This window comes from Trichoderma ghanense, assembly GCF_004382785.1.
Source record: "Trichoderma ghanense strain CCMA-1212 chromosome Unknown scaffold_16, whole genome shotgun sequence".
Lineage (NCBI taxonomy): Eukaryota > Fungi > Ascomycota > Sordariomycetes > Hypocreales > Hypocreaceae > Trichoderma > Trichoderma ghanense.
Genome location: NW_027395679.1, coordinates 169,719 through 195,997, shown reverse-complemented (window position 1 = coordinate 195,997; position 26,279 = coordinate 169,719). Strand labels below are relative to the sequence as shown.

The following is a 26,279-nucleotide window of genomic DNA, read 5'->3' as shown; positions in this document are numbered from 1 at the left end:
CATCGATTCTCACTCGTGGTGCAAGATAATCAACCTTGATGCCCGCCAAATCGGCTCTTACTTCCGCTCCGTCTCTCGTCATCCCGCCACATCAGACTCCCGAGGTCCATTATCTCGAAAGCTTGCCGCGGCTCTAGGAGCGCTGCCACTCGAAGAAGTCATCTGATTCGGTCAAACTCCTGGCGCTGACATGTCGAGTTCGCGAATACACAGAATTGGGAAATATGAAACCGAGCTGTGTTTGCTGTTAATCCTGTCAGATTTGTTTACTGTGCTTCTCGCGCGGGTGCTGTTCATCTTAACAATAGAATGATTCAGCGGCATCTGATCGCTGAGTCGTGATTGGCTATAAACTAGGTGATGGCTCGCTGACCCGAGTCCAAGGATGAGACGCCTTCGTTAGTCGTTCCCGGAAAATGAGTAATATACGAGAGGACTGAGAACTTATACACCCTATTCCCCGTAGACCTCGGCCTACTAGCTGGCTATACATATCTAGCCACATATTAAGTACCCTTTCAAGACTGAGTGACCCGACGTCTTCGGCAAAACGATTCCGACGTAACCGGACTAAATGCAGAATAAAGACGGCAGAACGATGACTTCTACTCGGGTTCACAAGACGAACCGAGGTCGGAAAGAACACTGAAGTACAACACGACACCAACGTCTTAGAAAGGGGCAGCATGCCGCTCTCCGCGGCAACCGGGCTTCACCAGCGAGCACAACAGCTGCCGGGAGCCATACGTCAAGGGGCCTGTCCAGCGGTGGCGTTGTCTACTTGATCTCGACTCAAGTCATCCTGAAAGGTTATACTTGATAGAGAGGTATTGATACTGAGTACTCTAAAGCGAGATATAACAGGGAAAGGGGAGCAATCAAGCAATCATATATACAGCGAAAAGACTCCAACACCCACGATCTCGCTCACGCAAACTCTCCGATAGCGCCCATCTAAACCGTCTAAAACGTTACTGTTGGCAAATCCGACATGTGCACCTTGGCCCCCCCGTACGGCACAAGCCTGTACGACTGCCTCTCCCCGACACACGTCCTCTCCAGCGGCGGCACATCCGGCGTCACGCCAAGATACAGCGGCCAGGAGATCTCGCAGCCGTCGACAGTCATGTAGTTCGGCGGCGCGCCCTGCTCAAAGATGGGATCAGGCAGAGTCGCCGAGTCGCTTGCGCCATGGTATTGCAGCGTCGAGGGATCAATGGCGACGTTCCACGGCTTCGTGCTGTTGACATAGTAGTCCCGCAGCTCTGCAAAGGGCAGGCCGGAGATTCCAGGGCCGCTGGGGTCGTAGTACGCGTGTGGCAGAGACGAAGTCTGCGAGAAGCCCACGTCCAGCGCGTAGAGCAAGTTGCCGTAAAACACAGCAACGCTGTCGTTGGGCCGCGGCTCGGTTCTCACGCCCGCAACGATAACGTACGTGATTGTCGTCTTGCCGGGGCTCACAGAGATCTTGGTCATGCCCGTCGTCGGATCGGCATCAGGCGTGAGGCGGGACGTGGACGCGCCAGACTGAGACAGGGTAGACATCTTGCTGTTGGACCACTCGGGCATGCGCAGGTACAGCGTAAAGGGCTTGTCTGCAGTCACCGCATATCGAAGCACGTTGCTGAAGGGATAGTTTGTCTCGCACTCAACCTGCACGGCGCCACCGTTCACCACCGTCGTCACCGTCGAGGGACTCAGCAGGGCGTGGGCCAGGCCGCCGTTGTACATCACCCAGCTGTTGGAGACGAACTTGGGATATCCCTGGGGGTGGTTCACCGTGCAGCAGGGATACAGCGGCTCCATGCCGAACGTCGTGGCCACGCCGCTGTTTGCCGTCGTGAAAACCTGCGGCACGCTGCCGTCGGGGGCGATGGTGCTGAGGGCGAACGGCTGGTTGGGTTGGTCCATGTACTGGTGCGCCCACTTGTCGCCCGTGAGCATCACGGGGAACGCGTTGAAGATGGTCCTCTCGGCTCGGTCAGCGTACGAGTTGTTGCCGAGGACCTGGTACATGTAGGCCAGGGAGTAGCTTGTCTCGACGGCCGTGCAGAGCTCGCTGCCGATGTAAGGGGCCAGGTCGCGCTCCCTCTCGTCGGCGAGGACGGACCCAGAGGCCGAGCCGTGGTACTGAAAGGTCCAGTCGACGGCGTTTTGGCTCTTTACGAGCATTTCGTTGTCCCCAGTCATTCTGTAGATGACAGATGATGCTTTGAGGCCTGTCTCATGTGAGATTCTAGTACTGATACTTCCGTCACAAAACTTCACATACCTTGACCAACGTTGACGCCGTGGATGTACGGAAAGTTGGACGCGTTATTCGGATTCACAACCTCCTGAAACACTCCCTCTGTGTACCAGTCCGCCCACTTGTAGTTCGTCTGGGCGTAGAACAGGTTCATGTTGTCCCACAGCAGCGAATCCTGGTCCGACGGATACTTTTCCAGCAGCCACTGGATCGTAATGATGAGATCGTGCACCCTTGCCTGCCCCCAGGTGCAGTCTACGGAACTGACGCAGTTTGCGTGCCCCTGGCTGTTGTTGTGCAGCATCTTGTTCGCCAGCGTCATGAACCGCCGCAGCGCCGTAACGACTCGATCCTCCCACGAGCTGTTCGCCTCGACCAACTGCGTCAAACCAAGGAAAAACGGCGTGCGAGCCCAAAAGTTGCGCGCATCGCCCACCTCGGGCCCGATCCATCCATCAGGCGCCTGGAAATCCAGGACCGTGTCCGCAACGTCGTGGACCTGCGTCTTGAGCCTCTCGTCGTCGAGCTGATACGCCAGCGGCACCAGCCCGTTGAACCAGTACGGCAGCGCCTCGTTGAGCGAGCTGTACTCGGAGCCGCCCTTGCCCGGCGTGTTGAGCCAGCTGGACTGGTTGACGTAGACGTAAAAGTCGTGCTCGTGGCCGGCCTCGCCGTTTGCCATGGCCGTCATCTCGCCGAGCAGCCAGCCGGTGGGCTTGACCGAGCCGAGCGGCAAGGGAGAGAATGTCCATGGCCGGACTGTCCGAAAGCAATAAGCAAATGCAATCAATCTAACAAAGGATGAGATGAAAATGACAAGCAAGTGAGAGGCTCACGCGTCGAGGTGGCAGCACCGGCAAGCGGTATCTGTGCTACTGCTAAAGCAAAAGTCAACTTTTTGTTCAACATGATTGTTCGATATGTGTCGTCCGAGCAAGACCACGACGAGAGGAAAACAGAGACGATGATGAAACAGAAAGAAGAGAAGGGGGGGGTTCGGCTGTGTGTCCTTACAGTCCCATCCGGAATGCATCTCCATCGTCTCTCTATCCCTTGCACGTATTTATGGTCGGTCCTATGCGCTTCTCCCTCGCGTTATACACATCCGCTGCGACTTTCCTTTTCCTCTTGATAGTCTTTCTTGTTTCTTGCTTCTCTCCCTGTTGTTGCAATCTATTCTCCCGCCCCTCCACTCACACAACACAACATCAACACAGCAACCCGGCTCCCTTTTGGATCCTTTCTCGGCCTCTCTTTTCCTCGCCGCGCCTCGGCGTTGCGGGACACTTGCAGGGCAATAAATCTTAATGTCCCTCGCCGTCAGCAGGCCGCGTCCCCGTGACGACTCGCAACTATCGCAGGCCGCCAGAGTTGAGCCGCAAGGCGCTGATTGGCAATGACGCTCGAGAGGTGAGGGATGGTGGTGACATCGTGTCTCCTGTGCGACTTGTTCGCGGGGTTTCTCTGGGGCCCTGAGACGCCGTCCGGGGAGCCTAAAAGCAGGGAGGCTGGGCGCGGAGAGGAGGGGCCAATAGCGGGAGCCGGCGGTTCTATGGAAGGGCATCGACGGGGCTCGAGTCAAGTGCTCAGACGCGGTCCTTGATGATCGGCAGACGGCAGTACAATATCATTCATCACATGGCGAACAATGAGATGCTACCTCAAGCAGATGGGAAGAGCTAGCTTTATAAGGCAGATGGAGCAACTAGCTTTCAGGGTGCAGCAGGGTATGGACTGTATCACCACCATCAAATAAGAGGCTGCATGGACACAGCAGCTGACGAATGGTGGCATCTTTCATCTACCAGCTCCAGGGTTCTAGAAGCGACAACGCTCGCAAACTGTATCTCGTTCTCGCACAGGAACCAAACGTGCCGGCACTTCTCGAGATTTCCAATCAGATCATGCGCCATCAACGCCGAGATGCCCTTACGGGAGCTCCTCTCTCGATACGACGTCGCGGCATTCCCGCATTTTCCACGCGCGAAGCAAAAGTACAGTTACCCTGAAGCTGAGATGAGCCTTTGTACAGATACTTGTCATCTCACAAATACGAGGAAGCTTTCAGGTTGTATACAAGCGCCTTCGAGGAGATGCTTAAGTAGCCATCGCAGAAAGCCAAATCCGCAACCCATCCCAACAACAGAATAGCACCCCATCACCATTCACCCATCACCACAATCTTCCCCCATACGCCAAGAACCGAACGAGCTTGCGCCGAAAGAGACAAAGACGCGGGGAAAGCGGAGCATCCAGACAGACCTGACAAGGCATGGAGCCGAAAGGAATGGCTAGCCGAGGAGGAACTAGCAATAATAAGCATTCAACGTAGCATCACCAACAGCATCAAAGAAGAGGGGTCCGCTTACAGGTTGCCCTATTGCCCGTCATTCGCACAAAAAAAACCTTGAAGCCATTCGAATCTCACAGTCACTCGTGGCCATGGGAAGAATATCAAGTCATCAAAACTATGCAAAAAGCAAAGGACCTCGTGCCTCATTCGCGCAGCTTATGCTTCGGGCTCTGCTCCGTTTCCACTCCAATCCGGAGCTGCCGCCTTCATTCGGCAGACTCGCTTGTAAGTCACAATTCCCCCTCTTTCGGGGACGCACTCGTAGAGGGTCTCAAAACTGTACTTGCACCAACGTGCTTGTTCTTTTGCATATTCTCACCTTGATACCTATGGAGTACATATGAGTAAAATCTAGAGCTCGTAAAAGAAGAGGCGCAGCAGTTGACAGATCTGGAAGGTGATGCATCCCGCCCGCAGCCGAGCACCCGAAGCACCGCGTCCTCTGGAAGACTTCAATGTCAGAGCTGTCAGACAGCGGTGAATCGGGGAGCCTAGGCCATGCTTGTCCCCATGGTCGTCCAAGTTGTTTCTTTTTGGACTCGCACCAGTCATGGACGTGTTATTAATCCTTGTTATAAACGGGCCTATATTTGGATATGGCCGATTACACGGGCAAAAGCGATGCATTTCGTCTCCGCCCCGGTGCATCTAGGGACAAATGTTACTTCGTACAGATGCAAGCTACCTACGATAGAGCATCCGAGTGCGTGCGAATCATCCAGACTCTTCTTACAATGTTCATGTACATACATCAACGACGACAAGCACGGCCTGTTCGGTTGGTGCCACGCAAGTCCCACCGCTGCGCAAATCCGCCTCTCACCCCGTAAACCGCCTCCTTTGGCAATTCTCACAACATCACTATTTAACATTCCCCTTTCGACTAATACCAGGCAAATTCACACAGATCCCATTCCTCTTTCTCTTCCGTTCCACGCAGTCGAACGTGGGCACTTTGGCTTCAACCTTCGTTGAAAGCCACAGCATCAACTCACCGAAAACGGTAGAATTCGTGCTGCGCCATAGTTCCAGAACCAAGAAAGTCAAAAAGGAAGCTCATCATGAAACTCAATACATCTATTTCTCAAGGCAAGATGAAAGTACACTGTACTTATCGCATTTGAAACTCGGCTTTTCTCCTCTTCAGGCTCTTGTTTCGCGTCATTCGAACGCCCAACCTCCGTTTCCACACAAGCCCCCTTTCCCACCGACGACATCGTATCCTATCGCGTCAGTTAGAATCCACCTATCCTTCACCGAAAGATATCGTGCCTATCCATCATGCAGCAATTCGTGTAAGAAGACAGTAGTCATCCGTAAAGGAGTCATCCCAAAACCCTGGCACCGCTCCACCGAGACGGAAAATATCGAATCCACCATCACGAAGGTCAGAACAAGTCCACATATATTCCAAGGACGAAACAAGAAACAAGACCCTGTTCGAAACAAGCATTGAAGCCAGTATTCCGTTGCCCGCTCATGTCTGGTTAATGCCACCAAATCTGACAGCGGACCTAACCTCGTAATGACAGTCTCGATGTCAAGTCTCCGCCACCTCATCAGCCCTTCCCCCTATCGCCATGATTATCCCCTGTTCCTCATCAATCCACCGTCGCAGCCTGACGTGGAAACAGCTTAAAGCAAGCGCACAAAAGCATATGTGTGTGTGTTTCATCTGGACATCGGTCAAACTAAGATCTGCTTGTCTGCCATGTCTAAAGCTGCACAACATCCGGACATTGGTCAATGTAAGCATCCACCAGATGACACACTTCTGCTTCTGGCCAAGACGGAAGCGATCGAGTAGCCAAGCCAAGAGGTTAAACAAAGCCATGTGTTCGATCCGAACATTCCGTGTCTTAAGACTCGAACTGCTAACCCATGTCCACTTGCCTAGCCTCGGAATCACCAGTGGATTTGCACAAAGAGAGGACAAAGGGAACAGAGTCATTATAGTGAATATTGATCGCTTGTAATGAGTGTAGCTCATTGTTCGCTAGATACATGGCGAGTCGCGCCGTATTAATCTATAGTAGCAATAGGTATCGTCGACGGTGTCGCGTATGCCCGCTGAATTACCTTTGGTACTGACTGTCCAGTCAAAACTATTCACGTCTCCCCTCTATGTTCATCCGTAAACCATGCGCCTTTCAACATCTAATGTCCCACAAACAAGCACACATAACAATCCCAAGAACCCAATCGTTTGTCGTAAGGCACCACAGCCACCAAGATCATCTGTACACATTAGAACCCCACACTCCGCTGTCGTGGAGGCCGAGACACAGTGGAATGTGCATTGTATCTCTGAGAATTCTTTTCCCCCGTAATGTACTTAGAAAAGAAAAGATGCGACGAATATAAGACAGGTATATAACGTCGAGAAGGTGTACTCGAATTCGAACCAGGCAGCCTGGCCGCCAAACGCAATCTTTTTGCTCTGGGGAGTCGGGTGGGCAACCTTGGTCTGGGGATCGCGCACAAGAAGCTCTTCTCGGTCCGGCATCTGCGGAGGATCAATCGCGTAGCCAATCGGCGTCCACAGAGAGCTGCAGATGAAGATGAAGGTCAGGGGTGGCCAAAAGGCGTGTGTCACCAGGCAGATGAGAATATCCCTCACGCGATGGCTCTCCTGGAAGAAGCAGCGGTACGAAACGAGGGTGGCGGCGACCAGGGTCAGGTAGACGAAGGCGAAATGGAAGAAGGCCATGTAGTTGAAGAGAATGGCCCACAAGCGACGGAACATGTTCTTCTTGAGCTTGGGATCACGCTCATTCAGGGCCGACGAGAGCGAACCGGTGGGCTTGAAGGCCTGCGTCTGTCCACCTAGCCACTTTGGCAGGATGAAAGATCGAATGATGCAGAGAGCAATGTAAGGCGACATCCAGAGCTGGTACCGAGACCCGCGCTGGCCGGTGTGGTAGCCGGCGGGGATGAAGAGGACAAATTCGCACAGGCGGTTGACGATGGTGTTGGCAAAGCAGGCGCGGATGAGCCAGCGGAGCTGCGTGTCGTTGGCGTAGGCGACCAGCGGCTTGCCCATGATCAGGATGACGGGGATGGCAAACAGCGAGATGGACAGCAGGATGGTGTACAGACTGAGCGAGGCGTAGAGGAAACCGGAGAAGCGCTGGGCAAACGTCATCTGGCGAACCTTTTCACCCCACAGACAAAAATTGAGCTTGAACGACGTGTCCACAGTACCAATAGCCCATCGGGTACGCTGCTTCAAGTGACTGCCGTAGTCTTCGGGAACGGTTCCGAACTGGAGGGGCTCGTGAACGTAGGCCGTCTTCCATCCCTTGCCGAGCATCAGAGTCGAGGTCGCCACATCTTCGGCCAGCGAGCCCAGGGGAAAGTTGCCAATCATTTCGAGAGCCTCCCGTCTGGCGACGTAGCCGGATCCAGTGCACCAGGCGACACCCATGGCGTCCTTGATGGGCTCGATGACGTGGACGAAGAAATCCAGGGACTGGGCCAGAGGGTCGGAGGGCGGGGTGTTGTAGAAGAGCTGGGGCGGGCAAACCAGGGCCATCTTGGGATCCTGAACGGCGTGGGGAAGCAAAGCGCGAAGCCAATCTCGCTCAGGAATCTGCGACCATCGTTAGCCACTGGATCCAACACAATGACCCTTCCGTCACTCTCGGATTCCGTCTTGACAAAACTTACCATGTCGGCGTCCAGGGCAGCCATGTATTCACCAGCGCCGCCAGGCAAATGGTGACTCTGCTCCAAGCCATAGTTCAGATTTCCGGCCTTGAAGTGATGCGGCTGTCCGGGAATCTTGGTCCGAGCCATGTAATACAGGTTGGGATACGTATGCGAGAGCAAGGCGCAATCGCGCTGAAGGCCGGGAGACTTGGCATCGTCCAGGACAATAACTCGGAACTTGTCCCCGGGGTAATCTTGGTCCAAGGCGCCGCGAACGGTATCCATGACAACTTCATCGTCCTCACCACAGCAGGTCACAAAGACGTCGACAGTAGGAACGTCGTTTCCAACCAGCCTCATCTTGGGCCTATGCCTACTCTTCAGGGACCACATTGTCCAGCCGTTGTGCATAAGCGAGGGAATGGCGACTGCCAGCTCGACGGCAATGAAGACCCAGGCCGCGGCAAAGGTGTTGCCCGTGGCATTTTGCGCCAGAATCACGCAGGCGATGCGAAGGCCCAGGTAGACAAGGTATATGCCCGTGTTGGCGAAGGTGAGAAAGGGCGTGAGGCGGTAGAGATGTCTCCGCCAGCCCTTCCAGATTTCGGCGTCGTCGCGTTTGCGCAGAATGGTCACTTTCTCATGAACCTCACTGTCGCTGCTGCTAAGCTCTTTGCTCGGAGAACGTCCGTTCTGCGGCAGGAGAGTGGTTAGGCTTTGGAAACTTGGACTCTGCAGGTTCAAAGAAAACGGGTAAGAAAAGGACGTCAGCAGCGACTTCGCGGCAAGAGTCAAGTCAAGAAGTTATACACAGCATTGCCCCATCACCAATGGATGGCAACAGAGCAGCAAGGGGAGGGAGGACAGGAAGGGGATGCCATACCATGGGAGTCGACGACCTCGAGTCTGTGTATATCAGGTGCTTGGTCGACGACAGGTAATCGTATGGGGTCGTGGCGCCGCTCCTCAGGGTCAGAGAAGGCGAACTGCCCGATCCCACTATCGACGGCGGCCATTGGGGCGCCATGAAGTCGTCAGGATGGACTTGGCTGGAGCGATTGGAGTCAATGTTGGTGGAGAGCAGTCGCGGGTGGGAGTCGTCAGAGCCCGCAGGGTGATGTCGCCGGAAGTCTCCTATCTCGACCATCTCCTCATATTCTTCCTGATGGCTTTGCATCATGGTGGGCGACTGTTTTTATGTGGCTGGGCCACAAGCGAGAGACAAAAGGGACTTATCGGTAGCCAAGGGTTGAGCGAGGGAGAAGCCGGTCAGCCCGGGGTGACCAAGAGATTCTCTCTTTCTCTCGCCAATGATCAATAGCAGTACTGGATGCCGTAGTCCGTATTACTAGTATCGATGGAAGAGGCGTATCCCTAGGCCGTCGTCACAGAGGCGCTGGAATCCACCAGAGAAACGAAGGCAGCAGCAGAGCAAGCTATCCTGGTGCTATCACGAGTATGTCGCTGGAGGGGATTGTTTGGGAGGGCTCTTTTCCGGTAAGAGGAAAAACGATACGTGCTAAACGAATGTGAGCAGCGAAGTTACTCGCCGCAGATGAGAGAGGAGGGATGACGGAATAGCGAAGGTTTGAAGAGCGAGAGAGAGGAGAGATGTGAAAGAAGAAAAGGCTGAGACGGAAGGAGATGAATGCTAGCTGATGAGATGGAGGTGTGGCCGCAGTACTTCAAGTTCGCACCTCGGGCCGCAGGTGCATGTACCGGGTACGGCTGGCGGGGAGCACGGTGTTTGTACCGGGTACGGATCTGCCATGGGTGCGTGGAGCTACCTTGGGTACCTCCAGCGTCTTAGCGTTGGTGAGAGAACATCCATCAGGCACTGCGGGTTCTGCTTCTTTGTCACTCTTTTCCAAGGCAAAGATGCCTGCAACCTGGAACCTGCAGCGTCTTGTCTGTATCACTACGGGTTTACAAGTTCTTTGGTCATTCTGCTGCGTGCTTTTGACGTCCCTGGATGCGGCCGTTTGGCCCGAGAGGCGGCTGGGACGGGCAACAAGTGGGTGGGGATACCTAGGGAGGTAAGGGGAGGAGGGATATTGTAGGGAAGGGAAGTTGACGCCCTGCTTTGTTTACTTTCTGATGCCTTCTTTTGTTTTCTGCTGCGAAGTGTTCGTTCTTCTTCATCGATCAGGGACAGCTGACATCATGTCCTGGTAAGTATAGCACACTGATTGGCGGGATTATCAACATTAGTGGTCGTTGAGACGGCAACATGAGGCAGAAGCCGCCGGGCAGTTTGATCACCTCATGCTGTGTGTGGTCTGGCAGCGGGAGCAACGGGTGGTAGTGGGCTGCCAGTGGGCTGTCAGTGGTCACACAGAGTCAGCAGCTCCCTGGACGAAATTCCAGTTGGAGGTGATTCATGTTCAAGTTGGGCTCAGCTTGTTATTGCATGTACATTTGCGTGCCATCATCACGACCGCCTGCTCTTTCCGGGCACTTTGTGCTGGACCTCGTACGGCGTAGCACTCCGTCTTTTGTAAGAATACCGGCAATCAGGTAAGCTGCTGCTTCGCCTTGCGTTGAAGATGCCTGTGCACACAGACAACAAAGTGCTCGCGTTTTACTTCGTACGGTACCTACTCCGTCCTCGTCCTCGGTCAATCTGGGCCGCTCGAAGTTCAGGTCGAAGGCGGTGCTGCTAGCCTGCGGAGCTGCCAGCTGATGCAGGTACTCGGTACTTGTGTCAGCCGTGCTCTCCAAGCGGACTCTCGGCCGTGAGCGTCCCCGGTTTTCGCATCGTATCTTGTACCGAGTACTGTTGCGCCGGACAGGGTTCCCACCATTTTTCTCGTGTTTTCTGGCGAGCGGCTTGGGCGGGATAAGGCGAGCAGGGGAGAGAGAATCGTCGTCATAGGCTAACTGGGTCGAAAGCGACAGATGCAGTCTAGAGGGAACGCAAGCAACGTTGACACAAGGCCACACACTTTTTTCTCGTCGTCTTGCCTGCCTTTTCGTCTGCTCCTCCAATACGAGGCAGGAGTGGCGTGACGTGGGCCTGGAGTAGCGGTACTTTGCCCATCTCATTCTTTGTTTGGACTGGAGCTGTTGCTGAGTCGTAGGAAGGGAGGGTGCTTCTAATTTTGGATCTCGAGCTCAAAAGGTACCGGATGGACTGTGTGCATTGGTTTGTTCGCACAGAAACTCGAACCTGCCAAAATGGTTAATGCATTGACGCTTGCCCAGACAGCCTTCCAGATGACATGTGTTTGACATGCAGCAGCGCGTGCCAAGCGGAGCAAGACACCAAGTGACGACGGCAGCCGCAGAGCAAAGCTGCGAGAAATTGCCTTGTTCGTTATGCTTGAGAGCGAAAATCGCTAGTCTGCCGCGGGAGGCTTGACCGCGAAACGACGCCGCTGCGCTGATTCGATGCCTCTCGTCCGTCCGTGTCAAGCCACGCGCCTCGGGTTGGGTCTGCTTCATCTCGGACGGAGCTGACGAACCTGCAAAAAGGGGGGTGTCTGTTGCGTCCGTACTGTACAGCTTGTAGATAAGCCATTCCTGCCGGGTGTGATTGGCCCAGAGCATGAAACTGATACCAAAGGTACTGTAAGCCAGAAGCTCCCAATCTCGCCCTGGTTTGCTTAACACAACAGAACTGGAAGCTGCCAAGGTACCCGTTCCCGCTGTCCCCTTTTCCTTGTTGCATCTTATCTCACAGCGCTTGACTGCAGCGTCGATCGTCGCGCGGTTTCCGTGGTGAGACTCGAGTCGGGCTGCTGCCGCTTGACAAGTGACGCTTCGTGCTGGTGCTGCCATGGTTCTTCCTTGTTTCCACAGGCCGAGTAACGAAGCGCCGCAGAAAGAAAAAGAGAGGGGCCAGCCTCGTCTCCACAATCGGGATACGGAACCCGGATTAGACCATGATTGGCTTAGCGCGGATGGACCACTAACGCTTGACACCGGCAGGAAGAGAGACAGCATAAGGTAATCAACATTTGGAGAGAGAGGATTCTGGAAATCCAACTTGAATCTGGATGGAAGCGAGGCGAATACCAATGTGCATGTCTGTCTGTCTGGAGCGCGAGGACACGAGCCATTATCTGAAAGAGATCGTATGGAAGCTCGCATGCTACGGTCATGTGCCCAGCTAGATGGTAGAAGACCAGAGAAGCGCCGACTGGGGAGCGACTCTGCTCGTCGTGCTGGAACCGCTGCAATCGTGTGGATGCATCTCCTCCTGGACGAGGTACCTGTACGACGGCTGCTGCTATCGGTATTGCAATGGCGCACAGACGAGCATACACAAGCCGACAAGCAGACAGGTGGACAGGCAGATCAACAGCTTGAGACAGCCCCGATGGTCGTACGTTCATCTCAACATGCAGGTGGCATGCATGTTCATCTACTTGGCACCGCTTCTCGAGGCCTGGCCTCTTACAGCCTGCAATCACACTTCAACCTCCTCCTAGCATTCGACCTCCGTGTATGATTATGGTTGACCGAGCAAAGTGGCTGGTGTCAGGACAATGATTGCCTGGACCTGTCATTGTGCGTCACTACCCCGGCAACATCGGCTTCTCTCTGTGGCGGGATCAAGAGCGAACCGAGCCTTGTTTTTCTCGTGATGGGCTTGATTTGGTCAGTGAGTGGTTCATCTCATGCACCCGCACGTAACGCCTTATGCGTCTCGCTGCCTTATCTGATGCATGCTGGATCGATGCCACCTGTGACACCAAACCGCCAGGGTCGGTGAACCTGGCAACATGTGCGATGGAGGAAATGCGATGTAACCGCCTCTGCTCAACGGGAATTCGACTGCCAGATCGGCACCTCTTCGCCCAGCCTCGTCTACATGCAGTACTTAGTCCACTTCGTCCGTCTCCTGGCTGCTGAGTGCATCATCCGTCGTCACAGGAGCTCCACCGTCCCAGTTTTTGACTTTTTTTTTTTTTTTTTTTTTTTTTTTTTTTTTTGCTCGTCGTCCATCTTCATCTCCTCGGCCGTAATTCGTCTAGTCCCGAAACATGGGCGATCAAGCTAAATCGAGGCTGTCTGAGGCGGCGCCCACTGGAATCGCATCAGCGCAATGCCTTGGATCAGCGCACGACCAGGACCGCATCTCGGAGCCAGTGGATCGAGCTGCGGCTCACCAGCAGCCCCGATGGCCCCCTGACCCAGCGCTGCAGCACCTCGCGGAACCGCTGAGGCGCAACCGGTCTGTGCGCTAGACCACTAAAGCCCGCCCACCGCGTCCACTAGCGCCGCCTGTGGCCAAAGACGGCAGCGGTGCCAACTTGCCCAAGTACCGGTACGCGGCCCACCTCGGCCAGCGCCAGGCACCCGGTACTTTGCATATGCGCATGTACCGCGTACCTCGTACCTCGTACCTCACCTCTCGCCCATCCCGAGCCGTGCCTGCAGCCTTGCTGGGACGAGGACGAGCTCCTCGTATCGCTGACTTTCGCAGAGTCTCTTCTCACCCCTCCATCCCAATGTCAAGCGACTTGACAAAACCGTCCGGATCGCTCTCGACGCTCGCTCGTTGACCTCCGCAGCTGCTGCGGCAAAGACGCTCGTTTATCCTTTGTTTGCTCTTTTGCTTCTCTCGTTTCGCTTGCCATCGCTCGAGTCCAGACAGCCGCGATGACGATCCGCGTCCTCGTCAACGCTGCGCTGCTGGCCATTCCCATCGCCGTCACTTTGGGAATCCTGTTCGGCCTCCAGTCCCATCGAACAGCAACCGGACAGCCGCCGCTCTTTGCGCCCGAACCGCCCCCGATTCCCACGCCCAAGCCCAAGGTGCCGCATAATGGCATCACAAAGACGAGATACTGCCAGAAGTCGATTGGCATCACGCCCGAGACAAAGGGACAGCAATATACCCGTACGTGCCGCCCACATGTCACCATCTGCAGAAATTTCTGGGTATATGGGTAGCGTTTGTGCTATGGTGAAGCTTCAGGCGGTGCAAAGAGCTCCAAAGCACATCATATTGGTTCAAAGCCTGTCATGGCGACCTGGGATATGATGCTTTGGCGATGGGGCTTTGGCCACCGTTTACGAGGCCAAACCAGATCGCTCCCTCCAATCTGCGAAACCCCAGTATTCGTCACTTCAAGCCTCGACAGCCAGTCGTTGAAAGGGATCGCTCAAGATGCGGCTGGCAGTGTCACTTTGCAGATTCTCCTTCATGCCCGTTCAATCACCGCTTGCATGAATGGCCCAGCTTGATATACTGACAGTTGCCTTTCATAGTGAATCCTAACCAGTGGAACTGGAACACTGGCGATCCGGGAGGCCTTTGCCTGAATGTATGTACATTGTGATCTCGAGATGTCTCGCTGTAGAGTCACTTGCTGATGGTCGATCCAAGGTGACCACGTTTAACAACGGCACATACGCCACAGATACTACGGCTCCCCAGTTCATGATCTCATGGCAGTACCCGCCTGGGCCTGAAGACAACCCCGTCCACGCTTTCCCCAACATCCAGGTCGATACCGATGTATTCCCTGCGACCATCAACACCATATCCAAGGTCGACCTTGATCTCGAATGGTCCTATGGCATCGGCAACGAGACCACGGAGGCTGCGACTCTCGCGGAACTCAAAGCCGACAACCTCAACACCAACGTCGCCATCGACATGTTCATTGACAGCGATAAGAAGGCGGCGCAAGACCCGTCCAAGGCCAAGTACGAACTCATGGTTTGGTTTGCGGCTATTGGCGCTGCCACCCAGCCCATCGGCTTTGCCCAGGGCTCGGTTTCCACCCAGACGCTTGACGGCAACATATTGTAAGTTCTCTTTGGCTGGAATCCGGAATTCTCGCGAATCCACTGCTGACAAGGATGGCCTGCAGCGATCTGTACGCCGGCGTCAACCAGCAGGAGCAAAACGTCTTGACCTGGTACACGGATACGCCGGTGGAGAAGTTTAACGGAGACATTTCTCCTCTGATTAACAGTCTGTTCAAGCTCACCGCTACCGCTGCCGACCTGCCCAAATCTGGCGACTACCTTGGATACCTGGCCCTGGGCTCCGAGGCCTTTTCCGCGGACAAGACCGTCACTCTTTACGTCCCGAAGCTCTCGATAGACATAGAAACAGATACCTCAAGTACCACTTAATAATACAGCGACCTGACTTTTTGTTTTTTATTTCAAATTTGGTCCAGTTTCGAATACCCAGTGCTGCCTCGATAGTTTCCTTATTTGGTCTGTTGAATCGGTCTGATTGGGCGTCATTCTAGTGGAATATTTTACCCGTCGATGGACATACTCGGCTGAAATGATGCTGCCAAACCCCTCTCTGAGTGCAACCTCTGGTGGCAGCGACGATGAAAAAATCTCCTATATCGATGACGGCACGCCTAGCGCTTGGCGAAACACAACATCAATCAATCGATCGAGCGAGAACACGGCATCCCAGCAGATCCGATCTTGGGTTACAGGCATGGTCGAGCGGTGTGCAGGGATTGGAGAGAGAAGCCCTAGGTTCTGTTCGATTGTGGTCACAGCATTGTGTGAAACGGCGTCTAGCAGTATGGAGTTCGGAGGGGGCTTCTACTAGTTGAGCGTGGCTGTTTCAACGTTCACTTGAGACGGCGTCGATGGCACCAACAACGGAGCTCGAGTGACATTTTCTTCACGGTGAAAATTTGTTCTACTCTCCCCTTCTTGTTGTCGCACTTGTGTTTTTAGTGCCAGGTCCTCCCGACAGCTCGGGTCTAACGTTGGAAGAGTGGCACCCCATAAAAGCACCGGCACACGGAGATGATCATGGCAAAACTCTTCGGGTAAAAAGGCTGCGGACGGACGGCTTAATTCATCTGGGCAGCCTTGCGATCGACCAATGAGATGCGTTTCGGACAAGACTTATTTTTAGAAGGTCAATGCTTTTTTTTTTCTTTTCCCTTCTATTTTCCCTCCACATGTATCAGCCTCGTTGGCGGCCGTTGCAGAAATCTTCATGATTGCCTATGCTGAAACGGAGTCGGATCTGACAGTGACCGGGAGTGAGAGTGGGTTTCACGGGAGTTGTGGTTCTCGATGACGATTGTATGTCTCATTGACTGAAGGTTCTAGCAAAGGAGATTGCACGTGCCTGCATGTTTCAACGCATGATAGGAAATACGGCTCTTGGTCTCGATGGACATCGCGATGCTGAAATCCGGATTTACCGTGACTCGCTTCTTCCCGCGATGCAAAATGTTGAGTTGTCGACGAAGGCGGGACGAGGATGCCTAAGTTGTCAAGTCCCAGCGCTAGGCTAGAGAAAGAGATGGAGGAGGGAAAAAGGCTCATGTCTTGCTATATCGCCACCCCGACGTCGACGGAGTCCGGGTTTAGTAGACGGTCAAACGGTATCTCGTGGTGTTTTAGCGCAGACTATGCCGTTGCTAGTATTTCCTTGTTCCTGACAATCCTCATGAAGTTTTATGGACTTTGTGCCTTGGTCGAACCCCTGGCTCGTCACAGGAATTGTGGTGCCGTGGCCCACACCGAGAAGGGCCGTTGATTGCCAATAAGCAAATCCTGTGGATTGATAAGGACGAAAGAGGTAATACTGCATACAAGGACTATCACATACCTACAGTCTGGCATACAAGTGAGGTATGGAGCTTCTCGGCGATGTGTTGTTTCTGGCAGGTGGACTCCGTGTTGTCTATAGACGGCATAAGAAGTGATGACTTCATGTTTGTGGTTGGTGCCCAAGAAGACGAAGTTGTTGAAAGGAAGCTTGTTTTTGTTGACGATGGAAGCGAGCTCGATCGACGATGGTGATGATGGATTTGTCTTCAAGGCGCTTTATGCGCTGGGTTGAATGGGAATGTGTACCCTGTGAGAATGTTGATTGTTTACTTTGATGCTTTGATGCTTGATGTTGTGACGGAGATAGTTGCGATGTTTTTTTTCTTGGAAGTGGATGTGGTTGACATTTGGGATATCGTCATGTTGACAGAGACGCTTTGTTGTTGAAGCGGGGTGGGAGATAACCCCCTTGTGATGCTTCTTTGCCGCGTTATGCTGAGATTGTTGGACCGTGATGGGAACGTGGGCGAGTTCAGTTGCGGTCTGGACGTGGACAACATGATGAGCCAGCTACGAACGTTTCTTTGGGCAAGTCCAATACTGCGATTGATTCCACTTCCGTGGGCTCAAGGATGCGCAGAGTGACGATGAAGGGGTACAGGGTTGGTTGACCAATGATAGACTGAGATGGGACATGTGCTCATACAGAACGACTCAACTGCTGGATAAACACTCAGTCAAGCTATTCATTGACCTCCTGGTTTGCTCCATCTGCCAGAAAGCAAAGCGAACCAATGATTATGAAAGTGCTGCGGCAAGTATGTTTCGCTGTCTTCAACCCGAAGACACAGCGATCGATATGAAGAAACGCAACCAGGGAGAACAAGTCAAGACCGGAGAACACCAGCGCGCGGGACCAAACATGAGGTGGTGTCCATAGGTGAAGCTACAAGCCTGACTAGGGAGCAGTCTTAAGGAAATCATGTCAGAAAAACGCCCACTTGACCTTTCCAAGAACCTTTCTATTGCCTCAATATTGACTGACTTCGAGCTCCTTCTCCACCAGCTCGATAGCCTCGAGATATGCCCCTAATCATCGTCAGCATGTCGACAGCATCGCATGACAGGCCACCTGCTAACTACTCACCCGCAACATTCCATCTCCGATTCGCCTTTCGTAAAAGCTCCAGACACAGCGACACCTGCGAAGTATACCCCGACGCATCCGCGGAGACCGACGTAGCCGTGAGATAGACGAGATTCGCCAGGCACTGGTATATGCTGTCCAAGAACCAGGGCGACAGGCTGGCGAGGTTCTCAACGGACTCCTGATCCTGCACCATTTCGCCGAGGACTTCTACGAATGACATTGCCTTGGCGATGCAGTCCTTCATGATGGCTTGGCAGCGGAGGGCGATTTCCCGGGCGAGCGCCATTTCGGCCACGTCGAGGGCTCTCTCGTTGTATATGGCGAATGAGTCGCAAGAGTGATGATCGCATAGCTTCATCAAGGCGCTGAATAATTTACTCAGCTCCCAGAACAATGAGACTTGTCAGCAAATAGGAAAACTCACCTTAGACAGACGCCGACGGCGCTGTAAAAGTGCATCATGCTGGACCTGTCTTTGCTGATGACGTCTAAGAAGGACCATATGACCTGGCTTAGGACCTCGACGTCGTTTTGCACATGTGTCAGGCTCTGCGTATCGTCGTTGCAGTGCTTGATGACTTCGCCTTGGAGATGGGAGGCTTGCGCTAGGCGGGCAAAGGGGCTTGCGGATAAGTGTTTGGATGAGGAAAGGATGAGACGTTCAGGGTACATGGCTTGCTGCGGACTGTGTGAGCTTCTGTACGCGGACTGATGAGATTGATCGTGGTGGCTTACTCCAGAGTCCCAGGCGTCGTCGTTGACAGGGAGATGAGATGTTGTCTTGGGGTCGGCAGATAGGAGAGGCCGGTTGTCGCCAACGGAGGTGATATATCTATCAAGTGATTAGCATCTCGTTTCATTAGATTGATCAGAAGCGAGGATATACCTCTCGAGTATCACAACCAACCACCAGACCCGCTGTCTCTCCTCCCAGTCTATCCAAGTCCGCGGCTGGTCCAGAATCTGAGGGGCTTCTCGATGATGAATGCCAAGCGCCATGGCCTGCGTCACGCAGCATCCCATGGAAACATATGCAGCGGGAAATATGCCATGTCCCATCTCATACACCGCGATAAGCAGGTTCGCCTGCAGCTTGAGCAGCGTATAAACGCCCACAATTTCCAGAGAAGCCGCAAACTCCTTGGCGCAGACGTAAAGCCCATCTCGCACGGCGTTGGACGAGTTCCCTGGGACGTGCTGGATGAGCTTCATGGCGAGGAGCAGCAGGCCGAAATCCGCCCTCATACGACCACCGAGCTCTGCGTCGGCCAGAGAGGATAGTCGCACGCGGCTGATGATGGGCATCCACTTGTGGACGGTCTGGAAGTACTGCGCCATGATGATGGCGCTCTGCGCCTGGTCACCCAGGTGAAGCAGAACGGCGGCCGGGATCATGTCACTCGGCGGCGGCGGCGGAGCATCGGGGCGGGTCTGGATATCCGTATCTAGGAAGAGCTTCTGGAAGCGGAGGGCCGCCGGGTAGAATGCGCATGATAGGCTGCCGGTTCCTTGAGTGGACGACGCCGAGGTGGACTGAGGCTGCGGGGAGAGAGTGCCGACGTGGTTGGCAACGAGAGACTCGAGCTCTAAGATCCGTGTTTTGAGCTCGTTCTCGGACTGCCGATTGGTGTAGTCGCATGGTCTGCGTAACCTGTGGGTTGTAAGTGAGTTAAGTCGGGCCAATGAGACGGTAGGAATTGGGACGAGAAGGGAAATCGGGGATCGGGGCAGACAAGGCGAGGCGGCCGCTCTAGAAGGCAGTATGGAAGATGTAGGAGCCGAGAGATTGAAAGACCGAGAAAGGCACATATTGACTAGAGTGACTACATTGAAGCGGTAAGGTGTAAGAAAGGGGGGCGTCTATTGTACCTGGTGCACAGAGAGCAGCTGGGCAAGGCCTTGTCGCACCGCCGCTTGTACTTTTGGCACGCTGCGCAAGCACGCGCCGCTTTCTGGCTGGATGGAGAGGACGATGTCTGGCTCATCTGGCTCACATCGGAAGACCCGAATCTAAGAGGCAATTGTCTGTCTGTCAGTACAAAGAGCGTGACGGTGGTTGACGGTGATGATCCATAGCTCCGGAAGTTGGTACAAGCGGCCGCTCAGGCGCCGTAGACGAGATCCGGAGCGGGAGCGCAGACGGATTTGTCTGCTTTCGATTATACACGGAACGTCCCCGGTCCACTCACAGCACTTGGAACATCGGAGGCGGCTCGAGGTGACGGAAGCGGGATTGGCTTCGTTGTTGGTAGGTTTTCTACCCGTCTTTTCGTTGTGTCCGTTCGTATATAGTGAAGATGAGATTACATGAGAAGGAGAAATTGACGACGAGTTTGAGAAAATGCTTTGAGAATAACGGACTCGGGAAGAGGCTGAGCTCGCTCAGAGTCTAAACGCTGGAGCGGCCGCGCCCGAGCGGGAAAAACCCGCTCGCCCCGCGATCCGCCTTATGGGGAGCTCCGGGGTTAACACTGGATCCTCAACCGCCCGGTGTGTAAACAGCCGGCGTCTTTCTCGAGCGGCGTGGAGAGACAGGGCAATGAGAGCGGATGGGAGGCTACAGCTGGAGTGGTGATGCCTCGTCTACGGAGTTAAGGCGGACGGATGGAGAGAGTCTTGAGGCGATATGCGCTCAAGATGGGCGATGTAGGCGAATGGAGAGGTCTATAAAGGATCAAGACGATGCTGTTGAGTGTCGAGAATATCATCATTCACATCTCGAGCCACTTCGACCTAGGTACAAGCTCGTATACGGCCTCTTCTTCAACTCGTCACGAAACCTGTAATACAGCCATGGCTCGCATCTGGTTTGTCACGGGCTCGTCCAAAGGCCTCGGCCTCGCCATTGTCGAAGCCGCCCTCGCAGACGGCGACAACGTCGTCGCAACTGCCCGCGACCCATCCACAGTCAACCACCTTCTCGAAAAGTACGGCCCGGATCGCATCCTGCCGCTGGCCCTCGACGTCTCCAAGAATGACCAGGTCGAGAGCGCCGTCAAGGCCGCCGTGGACAAGTTTGGTCGCATCGATGTCGTCGTCAACAACGCCGGCTACGCCATCCCTCGAGCACTCGAGGACACGTCTGTCGAGCTCTTCCGGGCGCAGCTCGACACCAACCTTCTCGGCACTGTTTTCGTGACCAAGGCCGTGACCCCGATCCTGCGGAAGCAACAGTCCGGCCGCATCCTGCAGGTCTCTTCCGTGGGCGGCAGACTGGCGACTCCTGGATTGTCGGCGTATCAAGCTGCCAAATGGGCCGTCGGAGGCTTCACCGGCGTCGTGGCCAAGGAGTTGGCGCCGTTCGGCATCAAGCTGACCGTGCTGGAGCCCGGCGGCATGAAGACGGACTGGGCTGGCTTTGCAGGAGACGAGCTCGTCATCAGCGAGCCGTATCAGCAGACGGTGGGAGAGTTCCAGCATATCCGGGAGCAGTACAGCCAGTTCCGGTCGGAGCCGAAGAAGGTGGCGGATGTGATTGTCAAGATCTCCAAGGTCGACGACCCGCCGCTGAAGCTGCTGCTGGGCCCGGAGACGGTGGATTTGGCGAAGCAGGCTGCGGCTGAGCTTGCGGCGTCGGATGAGAAGTGGAGGGATGCGACTCTTCTCAAGATCTGAGATGAGTTGATGGATATGAGATGATTGCCTTGACTAGCGAGTTATAGAGAGTATGTAGAAAGAATTCTTGTCGTTGTGGCAGTTCCAGCGACTTACATCCTGTATATGAATGAAATGTCCCTTTGCGTCGCTCGAAAGTTGAACCCGAGACAGTCCTAGTTAAGAAACGGCAAAACGACGAAACGGCAGTTACGGAAAATATAGCCTCAATATCCCATATGTATAATACTCCTCACAAGGAGAGCTCTTCTTCCAAGATAAGAGATTGGTAAGCGGCGTGACGATAGTAGTTGAGGCGACAACAGCTTGAGACGTTGGCGATTCATGATCTGGAACCCACCCTGTAATCATTCCTGTATCTTTACAGGTAGCTCGCAATCCCCAAAGTAGAATCGCATGCTCTTCCGCATCTGATTTGGTCATAGAGTTTGGGGCTAAACCGTGTGGACAAGCCATGCGCCAGTTGGTAGTATTTTTGGGTAGCATTTGCTCTGTTTTAACTTGATTTCCTGGGTCAGTTGCCACGCTGCTCAACTGGTTTGCTGCCTTGATCGGCCAACAGAGACATTGTCTCATATATGAACGAAATCACACAATAATTGTACATTGTCTCTGCGCACGAAGTGTGTTGATGTTCGGTATCAATTCATCTTCTCAAGATCATAAATGACTGCACGAGCACATGTACATTTGGCTGACATCTGACGGATGACTGTAGTACCTCCCTCCCACTTGGACGTTTGCGGTTGGCGGAGGGCAAAAAGTTTTAACACAAGAATAAGAAGCTGGGCTTTCCGCCATGAGTGCCATTGCGGCCATCTCAAATCACGCATCGATCATATCAATTGTTTGCTATCATATTGCCAATGAGAATCTTCAGTGTCCTCGCTCTGGTGCCGGCTCTTGGTGGCCTCTGTCAGGCGGCTTATACAGGCAACATCCTCAAGCCAGCAGTTCGGGCTGACTACGATGTCATCATCGTCGGAGGGGGTCCTGCAGGCCTCAGTGCCGCAAGTGGTTTGGCCCGAGTCCGTCGAAACGTCTTGTTGATCGATTCAGGAGACTATCGAAACGCTGCCACTCGGCACTTGCACGATGTGATTGGGTTTGACGGTAGGTAGTCTCCTTCAACAGGAAGCTCAACTGTATGAAACAAGCTGCTAAACACTGAACAGGAGTCACGCCGGCATACTTCCGCTGGCGAGCCCGCAACCAGATTCGAGAATATGGCACCGTCAGATTAGTAAACGGCACAGTTACCAAGATCCAACCACAGGCGGACAATTCCTACTTTACAGTCTCCGCCGACTATCCAGATGACCGTAATCTCACCTTCACCGCTCGAAAGATTATTCTGGCAACAGGATTACGCGATTTGATTCCCTCCACGCCGGGACTCCGCGAGAACTGGGGTAAGGGCATATACTGGTGTCCCTGGTGCGACGGTCATGAGCACGTAGACCAGCAGCTGGGCATCTTGGGGCCTCTGGAGAAGGGGCCTGGTGCGGTTCGCGAGATTATCACTTTGAACCAGGACATCATTTTGTTTGTCAACGGCACGGACACGCCTGATGAACGCACCGCCACGGAGGAAGACTTTCCCCAGTGGGAGCAGTACCTGGAGCTGCATAGCATAAAGATTGATAACCGAATCATTACCTCTTTGGAGAGGCTCTCCAATGGAACCACTGGAGACGAAGACCCCAGCCTACCGTCCGTCCCCGAGCATGATCTCTTCCAGCTCAACTTTGAGACTGGCGCGCCGGTCACTCGGGCGGCTATCCTGACCAATTTTAAAACGGCGCAGAAGTCAACACTGGGGGAAGAGACTGGCGTTGTTCTATACGGCGGAAAGCTCGCTGTTGATGCGTCGCGAGGCTTGGTCACAAATATCCCGGGCATCTTCGCCGTCGGAGATGCCAATTCGGATAATACTACCAACATCCCGCATGCCATGTATAGCGGGAAGAAGACTGCCGTCTACATTCAAGGTAAGCCACATATCTTGGACTTACCTCTCGAGCATTGCAACCGAGATCAGAAGCTTACTTGCGGCTACTTAGTGGAACTGGAAACTGAAAATGCGGATGCCGAGCTATCAGTTCAGTATACCAAGACGAAGAGAGAGCTGGAACATCACATGCGAGCTTTGTGGTCGCGCATGAACGTACTAGGCGAAGTCCTCTACGCGGGAGAATTTGATCAATGACAACCGAAGAGGAGCAAGCCGGACATAAGGTATCTCTCATGATTGGTGTTGTTCGGGATCAGTGGGCATATATAGAGCAAAAATAATAATATTGAACCGCGTGGTATCCGTGTATTCTCCCCATTTTCTCTGACCGGCTTATGAAGCTGTTATGTCTATAAGTAATCCACGTCATTGATTGTTTGGTCATTCCTAACTCAGAGCACAAGGGCATCTGATTTTGCAGTTCCGGAGAAGCTGGGCGGCTGTGGATCATGAACCTTCCATTGATCGAGCATTCGCCGAGCTTCATCTCGCTGCGTATCCTCCAAAGCAAACTGAGAAACAATCGTCATGGAAAAGCTCGTCCGCACAGCATCGCCGCAAAAGGGATTGATCGTGTTCAGATACATTGAAGCATTGAAGACGCCCATCGCGTATGCCGAAATCGCGGCTTGGTGAGAATCGACCTCCGTCTGGCCGTCGGGGCCGATGCAATACGGAGCTTTGGAGAGTGAGATGACGAGGAGGACTGTGTGAAGAATCATGTGGGTGGCGCTGTATAGGGAGAGCATGCTTGCGGTGAGGGTTTCGTTGTTCGCGATCATCCACGAGCTGGAGAGTGGATTCGCAAGGACTGATGTGGGAGAGGCGACGGCCATGCAGGCATTTTCGGGGGTAAAAGAGGATTGGGTGCTCAGTGTGATCATCTCGCAGTGCTCTTGGCTGAACTGGAGCCACCACTCTTGCAATTGTGCCAATACAGTCATCGTCCTCTCCTCGATATCAGCTTTGCGGGTGGTAGAGAGATCATGGACGCGGTTTACGGAGCGCCTCAGCGTCGCACCCTTTTGGTCCAAGTACGGAAGGCGAAGCACTTTAGTGAAGGAGAGGAGGATATCGATCAGTCGGTCGTAGCAGATCTTGTGCTTTTGCTGGAAGGGAATGGAGAGCCATTCGGGAGAGGAGAAATTGGCAGATCTGTTCTGCATGATAGAATAAAAGGCCTTGAGATGAAGATTGGTTAGCCAACATGAAGATCCAACCTCAAGGATCACATTTACGTAAAGACGTATCATGAGCATTCTCACCTCTCTGACTCTCAGTGAACGCATCACGCTATGAGCGAGGCCACAGACACAATTCTCCGGCCCTCGTCTCTCCAGCATCTCCGTGGCTGCCGCATGGTGAAGAAGCTCTGCATCAGAACTGGCCCCCTGTAGAGCCTCGTAGAAGGAAAACATGATCGGAACGCAAATCTCTGCAATTTCCAATATGCTTAGCCCTTCCGATCCTACAGCCTCCTTGGGCACAGATGCCGCCATCACTTTCTTCGGCTTAGGTCCGAGTACTGTAGTACGATAGCTTTGTAGTCCAGCCAGATACCACCTCACAGCGGCTACTTTTGCCCTGTTGTCGTGATTAGTTACGGCATGGTATAGTAGTGCCGCTGCGTGCATCGCGTATCGAAGAGAGGACGGCAGTGCGTTTGTCGCTGCCAGATGGGGGAGCTCGAGGATCCATGACTTGGGCCTATTGGTGGAGTAGCTTCGGCGAGAGCTCATGATGAGCTGAGCAAAGTTTCCAACGAAACAATATTCGTTGTACGCTGCCGCATCTAGTTGCGGAGGGATGGATGGATTGTAGTCAAAGGTGGTCATGCCGAAACAGTTTTCGTCGTCAAAGTGCGATTTGGGCCGAGTGCTTGGGAACGACAAATCGCCATACTGGCACCTCTCGCCCTGCTCTTCGATCTCAAGAAGCTCGGTGTACGATTGTGCGTCCTCAGTATCCCCTGTAAAGTCAGTCAAGAGGGCTGGGGACGCGGGAGAACCGTTTGTTAAAGACCTGCTGTCCTCAACCGTGCCTTGTTTCTCTAGAGTATCATCTGTAGAAGAAGGCTTTTCCGTCCGCTTTTCCGCTTCGTCCTTTGCAGCGACCGTCTTCTTCGTTCTCTGCTTCCTTGGCCTCATTGAACTGCAAGATACCTTCTCCGTCATGTCCAGGAACACTGCACCGCGAATTGCTCCTGAGCAGGGGAGACCGAAGCGAGAACAGTTCTTACAGCATCCGGGCCTCTCATCGCACTGCACCGACTCAGTCAGATCCGTCTTGTTATTCGAGATTGGGTTTCGAGAAAGGAATGCGTGAACAGGAAATGTGTGAACAGGCACTGCATTGCTCTCACCTTGACACGGCGTGCAATGCACTGCTCACAACCCTTGCTGCGCGGTTGTCTTCGAACAACAGTTGTTGTTGACATGGTGGCTCAATTGTTCCAAGGTCGCCGTTAGACTCCTGTTGCCCGATACGTCTGCGAGGGTTCGACAGCCTTTGTCATTCTCAGTCCTTGGAAATTGTTGTTTCACAGCGAGAAAGAATTCCAGAAATTTGCAGTAGTCGTCATCCGCAAAGGGGGGATTGGCCGAAATGATGGGTGACAAAGGACGCTCGTCAGTTACGTATCTCGATAGTTCTGTGCAAATGTTGAATGACACTGGAGAGCAGTTGGGAACAGTCCAAGACAATCAGGACAAAGGAGTCAAAAGAGAGCACCCTTTGAAAGCACGTGTCA

The 26,279-nt window shown here is 53.8% G+C and overlaps 9 protein-coding genes across 9 annotated transcripts; 4 read left to right on the top strand and 5 right to left on the bottom strand.

The window, feature by feature from the left end:
• Positions 1 to 963: 963 nt before the first annotated feature.
• CCMA1212_009331 (uncharacterized protein) lies at positions 964 to 3,157 on the bottom strand (the record flags this gene model as incomplete). Its single annotated transcript, XM_073706418.1, has 3 exons — positions 964 to 2,219; positions 2,273 to 3,007; positions 3,085 to 3,157. The coding sequence occupies 3 exons, from the start codon at positions 3,155 to 3,157 to the stop codon at positions 964 to 966; spliced, it is 2,064 nt and encodes a 687-aa protein (XP_073555083.1).
• A 3,779-nt stretch (positions 3,158 to 6,936) lies between these two features.
• CCMA1212_009330 (Cellulose synthase catalytic subunit [UDP-forming]) lies at positions 6,937 to 9,432 on the bottom strand (the record flags this gene model as incomplete). The annotated part of the gene is made up of 3 exons (XM_073706417.1): positions 6,937 to 8,193; positions 8,271 to 8,945; positions 9,136 to 9,432. 3 exons carry the CDS (start codon positions 9,430 to 9,432, stop codon positions 6,937 to 6,939), a joined length of 2,229 nt encoding a protein of 742 aa, XP_073555084.1.
• Positions 9,433 to 10,655: 1,223 nt separating this feature from the next.
• Positions 10,656 to 11,716, bottom strand: CCMA1212_009329 (uncharacterized protein; the record flags this gene model as incomplete). The annotated part of the gene is made up of 4 exons (XM_073706416.1): positions 11,526 to 11,716; positions 11,198 to 11,385; positions 10,854 to 11,157; positions 10,656 to 10,802 (listed from the first exon to the last, which is right to left on the bottom strand). Exons 1-4 carry the CDS (start codon positions 11,694 to 11,696, stop codon positions 10,656 to 10,658), a joined length of 810 nt encoding a protein of 269 aa, XP_073554979.1. The 5' UTR covers positions 11,697 to 11,716.
• Positions 11,717 to 13,240: 1,524 nt separating this feature from the next.
• CCMA1212_009328 (uncharacterized protein) lies at positions 13,241 to 13,444 on the top strand (the record flags this gene model as incomplete). The annotated part of the gene is made up of 1 exon (XM_073706415.1): positions 13,241 to 13,444. One exon carries the CDS (start codon positions 13,241 to 13,243, stop codon positions 13,442 to 13,444), a length of 204 nt encoding a protein of 67 aa, XP_073554978.1.
• A 415-nt stretch (positions 13,445 to 13,859) lies between these two features.
• CCMA1212_009327 (uncharacterized protein) lies at positions 13,860 to 15,347 on the top strand (the record flags this gene model as incomplete). Its single annotated transcript, XM_073706414.1, has 4 exons — positions 13,860 to 14,100; positions 14,472 to 14,527; positions 14,590 to 15,014; positions 15,080 to 15,347. The coding sequence occupies 4 exons, from the start codon at positions 13,860 to 13,862 to the stop codon at positions 15,345 to 15,347; spliced, it is 990 nt and encodes a 329-aa protein (XP_073554981.1).
• Positions 15,348 to 17,781: 2,434 nt separating this feature from the next.
• CCMA1212_009326 (uncharacterized protein) lies at positions 17,782 to 20,104 on the bottom strand (the record flags this gene model as incomplete). Its single annotated transcript, XM_073706413.1, has 7 exons — positions 17,782 to 17,840; positions 17,899 to 18,266; positions 18,326 to 18,579; positions 18,637 to 18,733; positions 18,788 to 19,518; positions 19,771 to 19,911; positions 20,096 to 20,104. The coding sequence occupies 7 exons, from the start codon at positions 20,102 to 20,104 to the stop codon at positions 17,782 to 17,784; spliced, it is 1,659 nt and encodes a 552-aa protein (XP_073554980.1).
• Positions 20,105 to 20,694: 590 nt separating this feature from the next.
• On the top strand, positions 20,695 to 21,516 carry CCMA1212_009325 (uncharacterized protein; the record flags this gene model as incomplete). The annotated part of the gene is made up of 1 exon (XM_073706412.1): positions 20,695 to 21,516. One exon carries the CDS (start codon positions 20,695 to 20,697, stop codon positions 21,514 to 21,516), a length of 822 nt encoding a protein of 273 aa, XP_073554983.1.
• Positions 21,517 to 22,382: 866 nt separating this feature from the next.
• CCMA1212_009324 (putative thioredoxin reductase) lies at positions 22,383 to 23,725 on the top strand (the record flags this gene model as incomplete). Its single annotated transcript, XM_073706411.1, has 2 exons — positions 22,383 to 22,629; positions 22,692 to 23,725. 2 exons carry the CDS (start codon positions 22,383 to 22,385, stop codon positions 23,723 to 23,725), a joined length of 1,281 nt encoding a protein of 426 aa, XP_073554982.1.
• Positions 23,726 to 23,922: 197 nt separating this feature from the next.
• On the bottom strand, positions 23,923 to 25,967 carry CCMA1212_009323 (uncharacterized protein; the record flags this gene model as incomplete). The annotated part of the gene is made up of 2 exons (XM_073706410.1): positions 23,923 to 25,791; positions 25,893 to 25,967. The coding sequence occupies 2 exons, from the start codon at positions 25,965 to 25,967 to the stop codon at positions 23,923 to 23,925; spliced, it is 1,944 nt and encodes a 647-aa protein (XP_073554985.1).
• Between the last annotated feature and the right edge of the window lie 312 nt (positions 25,968 to 26,279).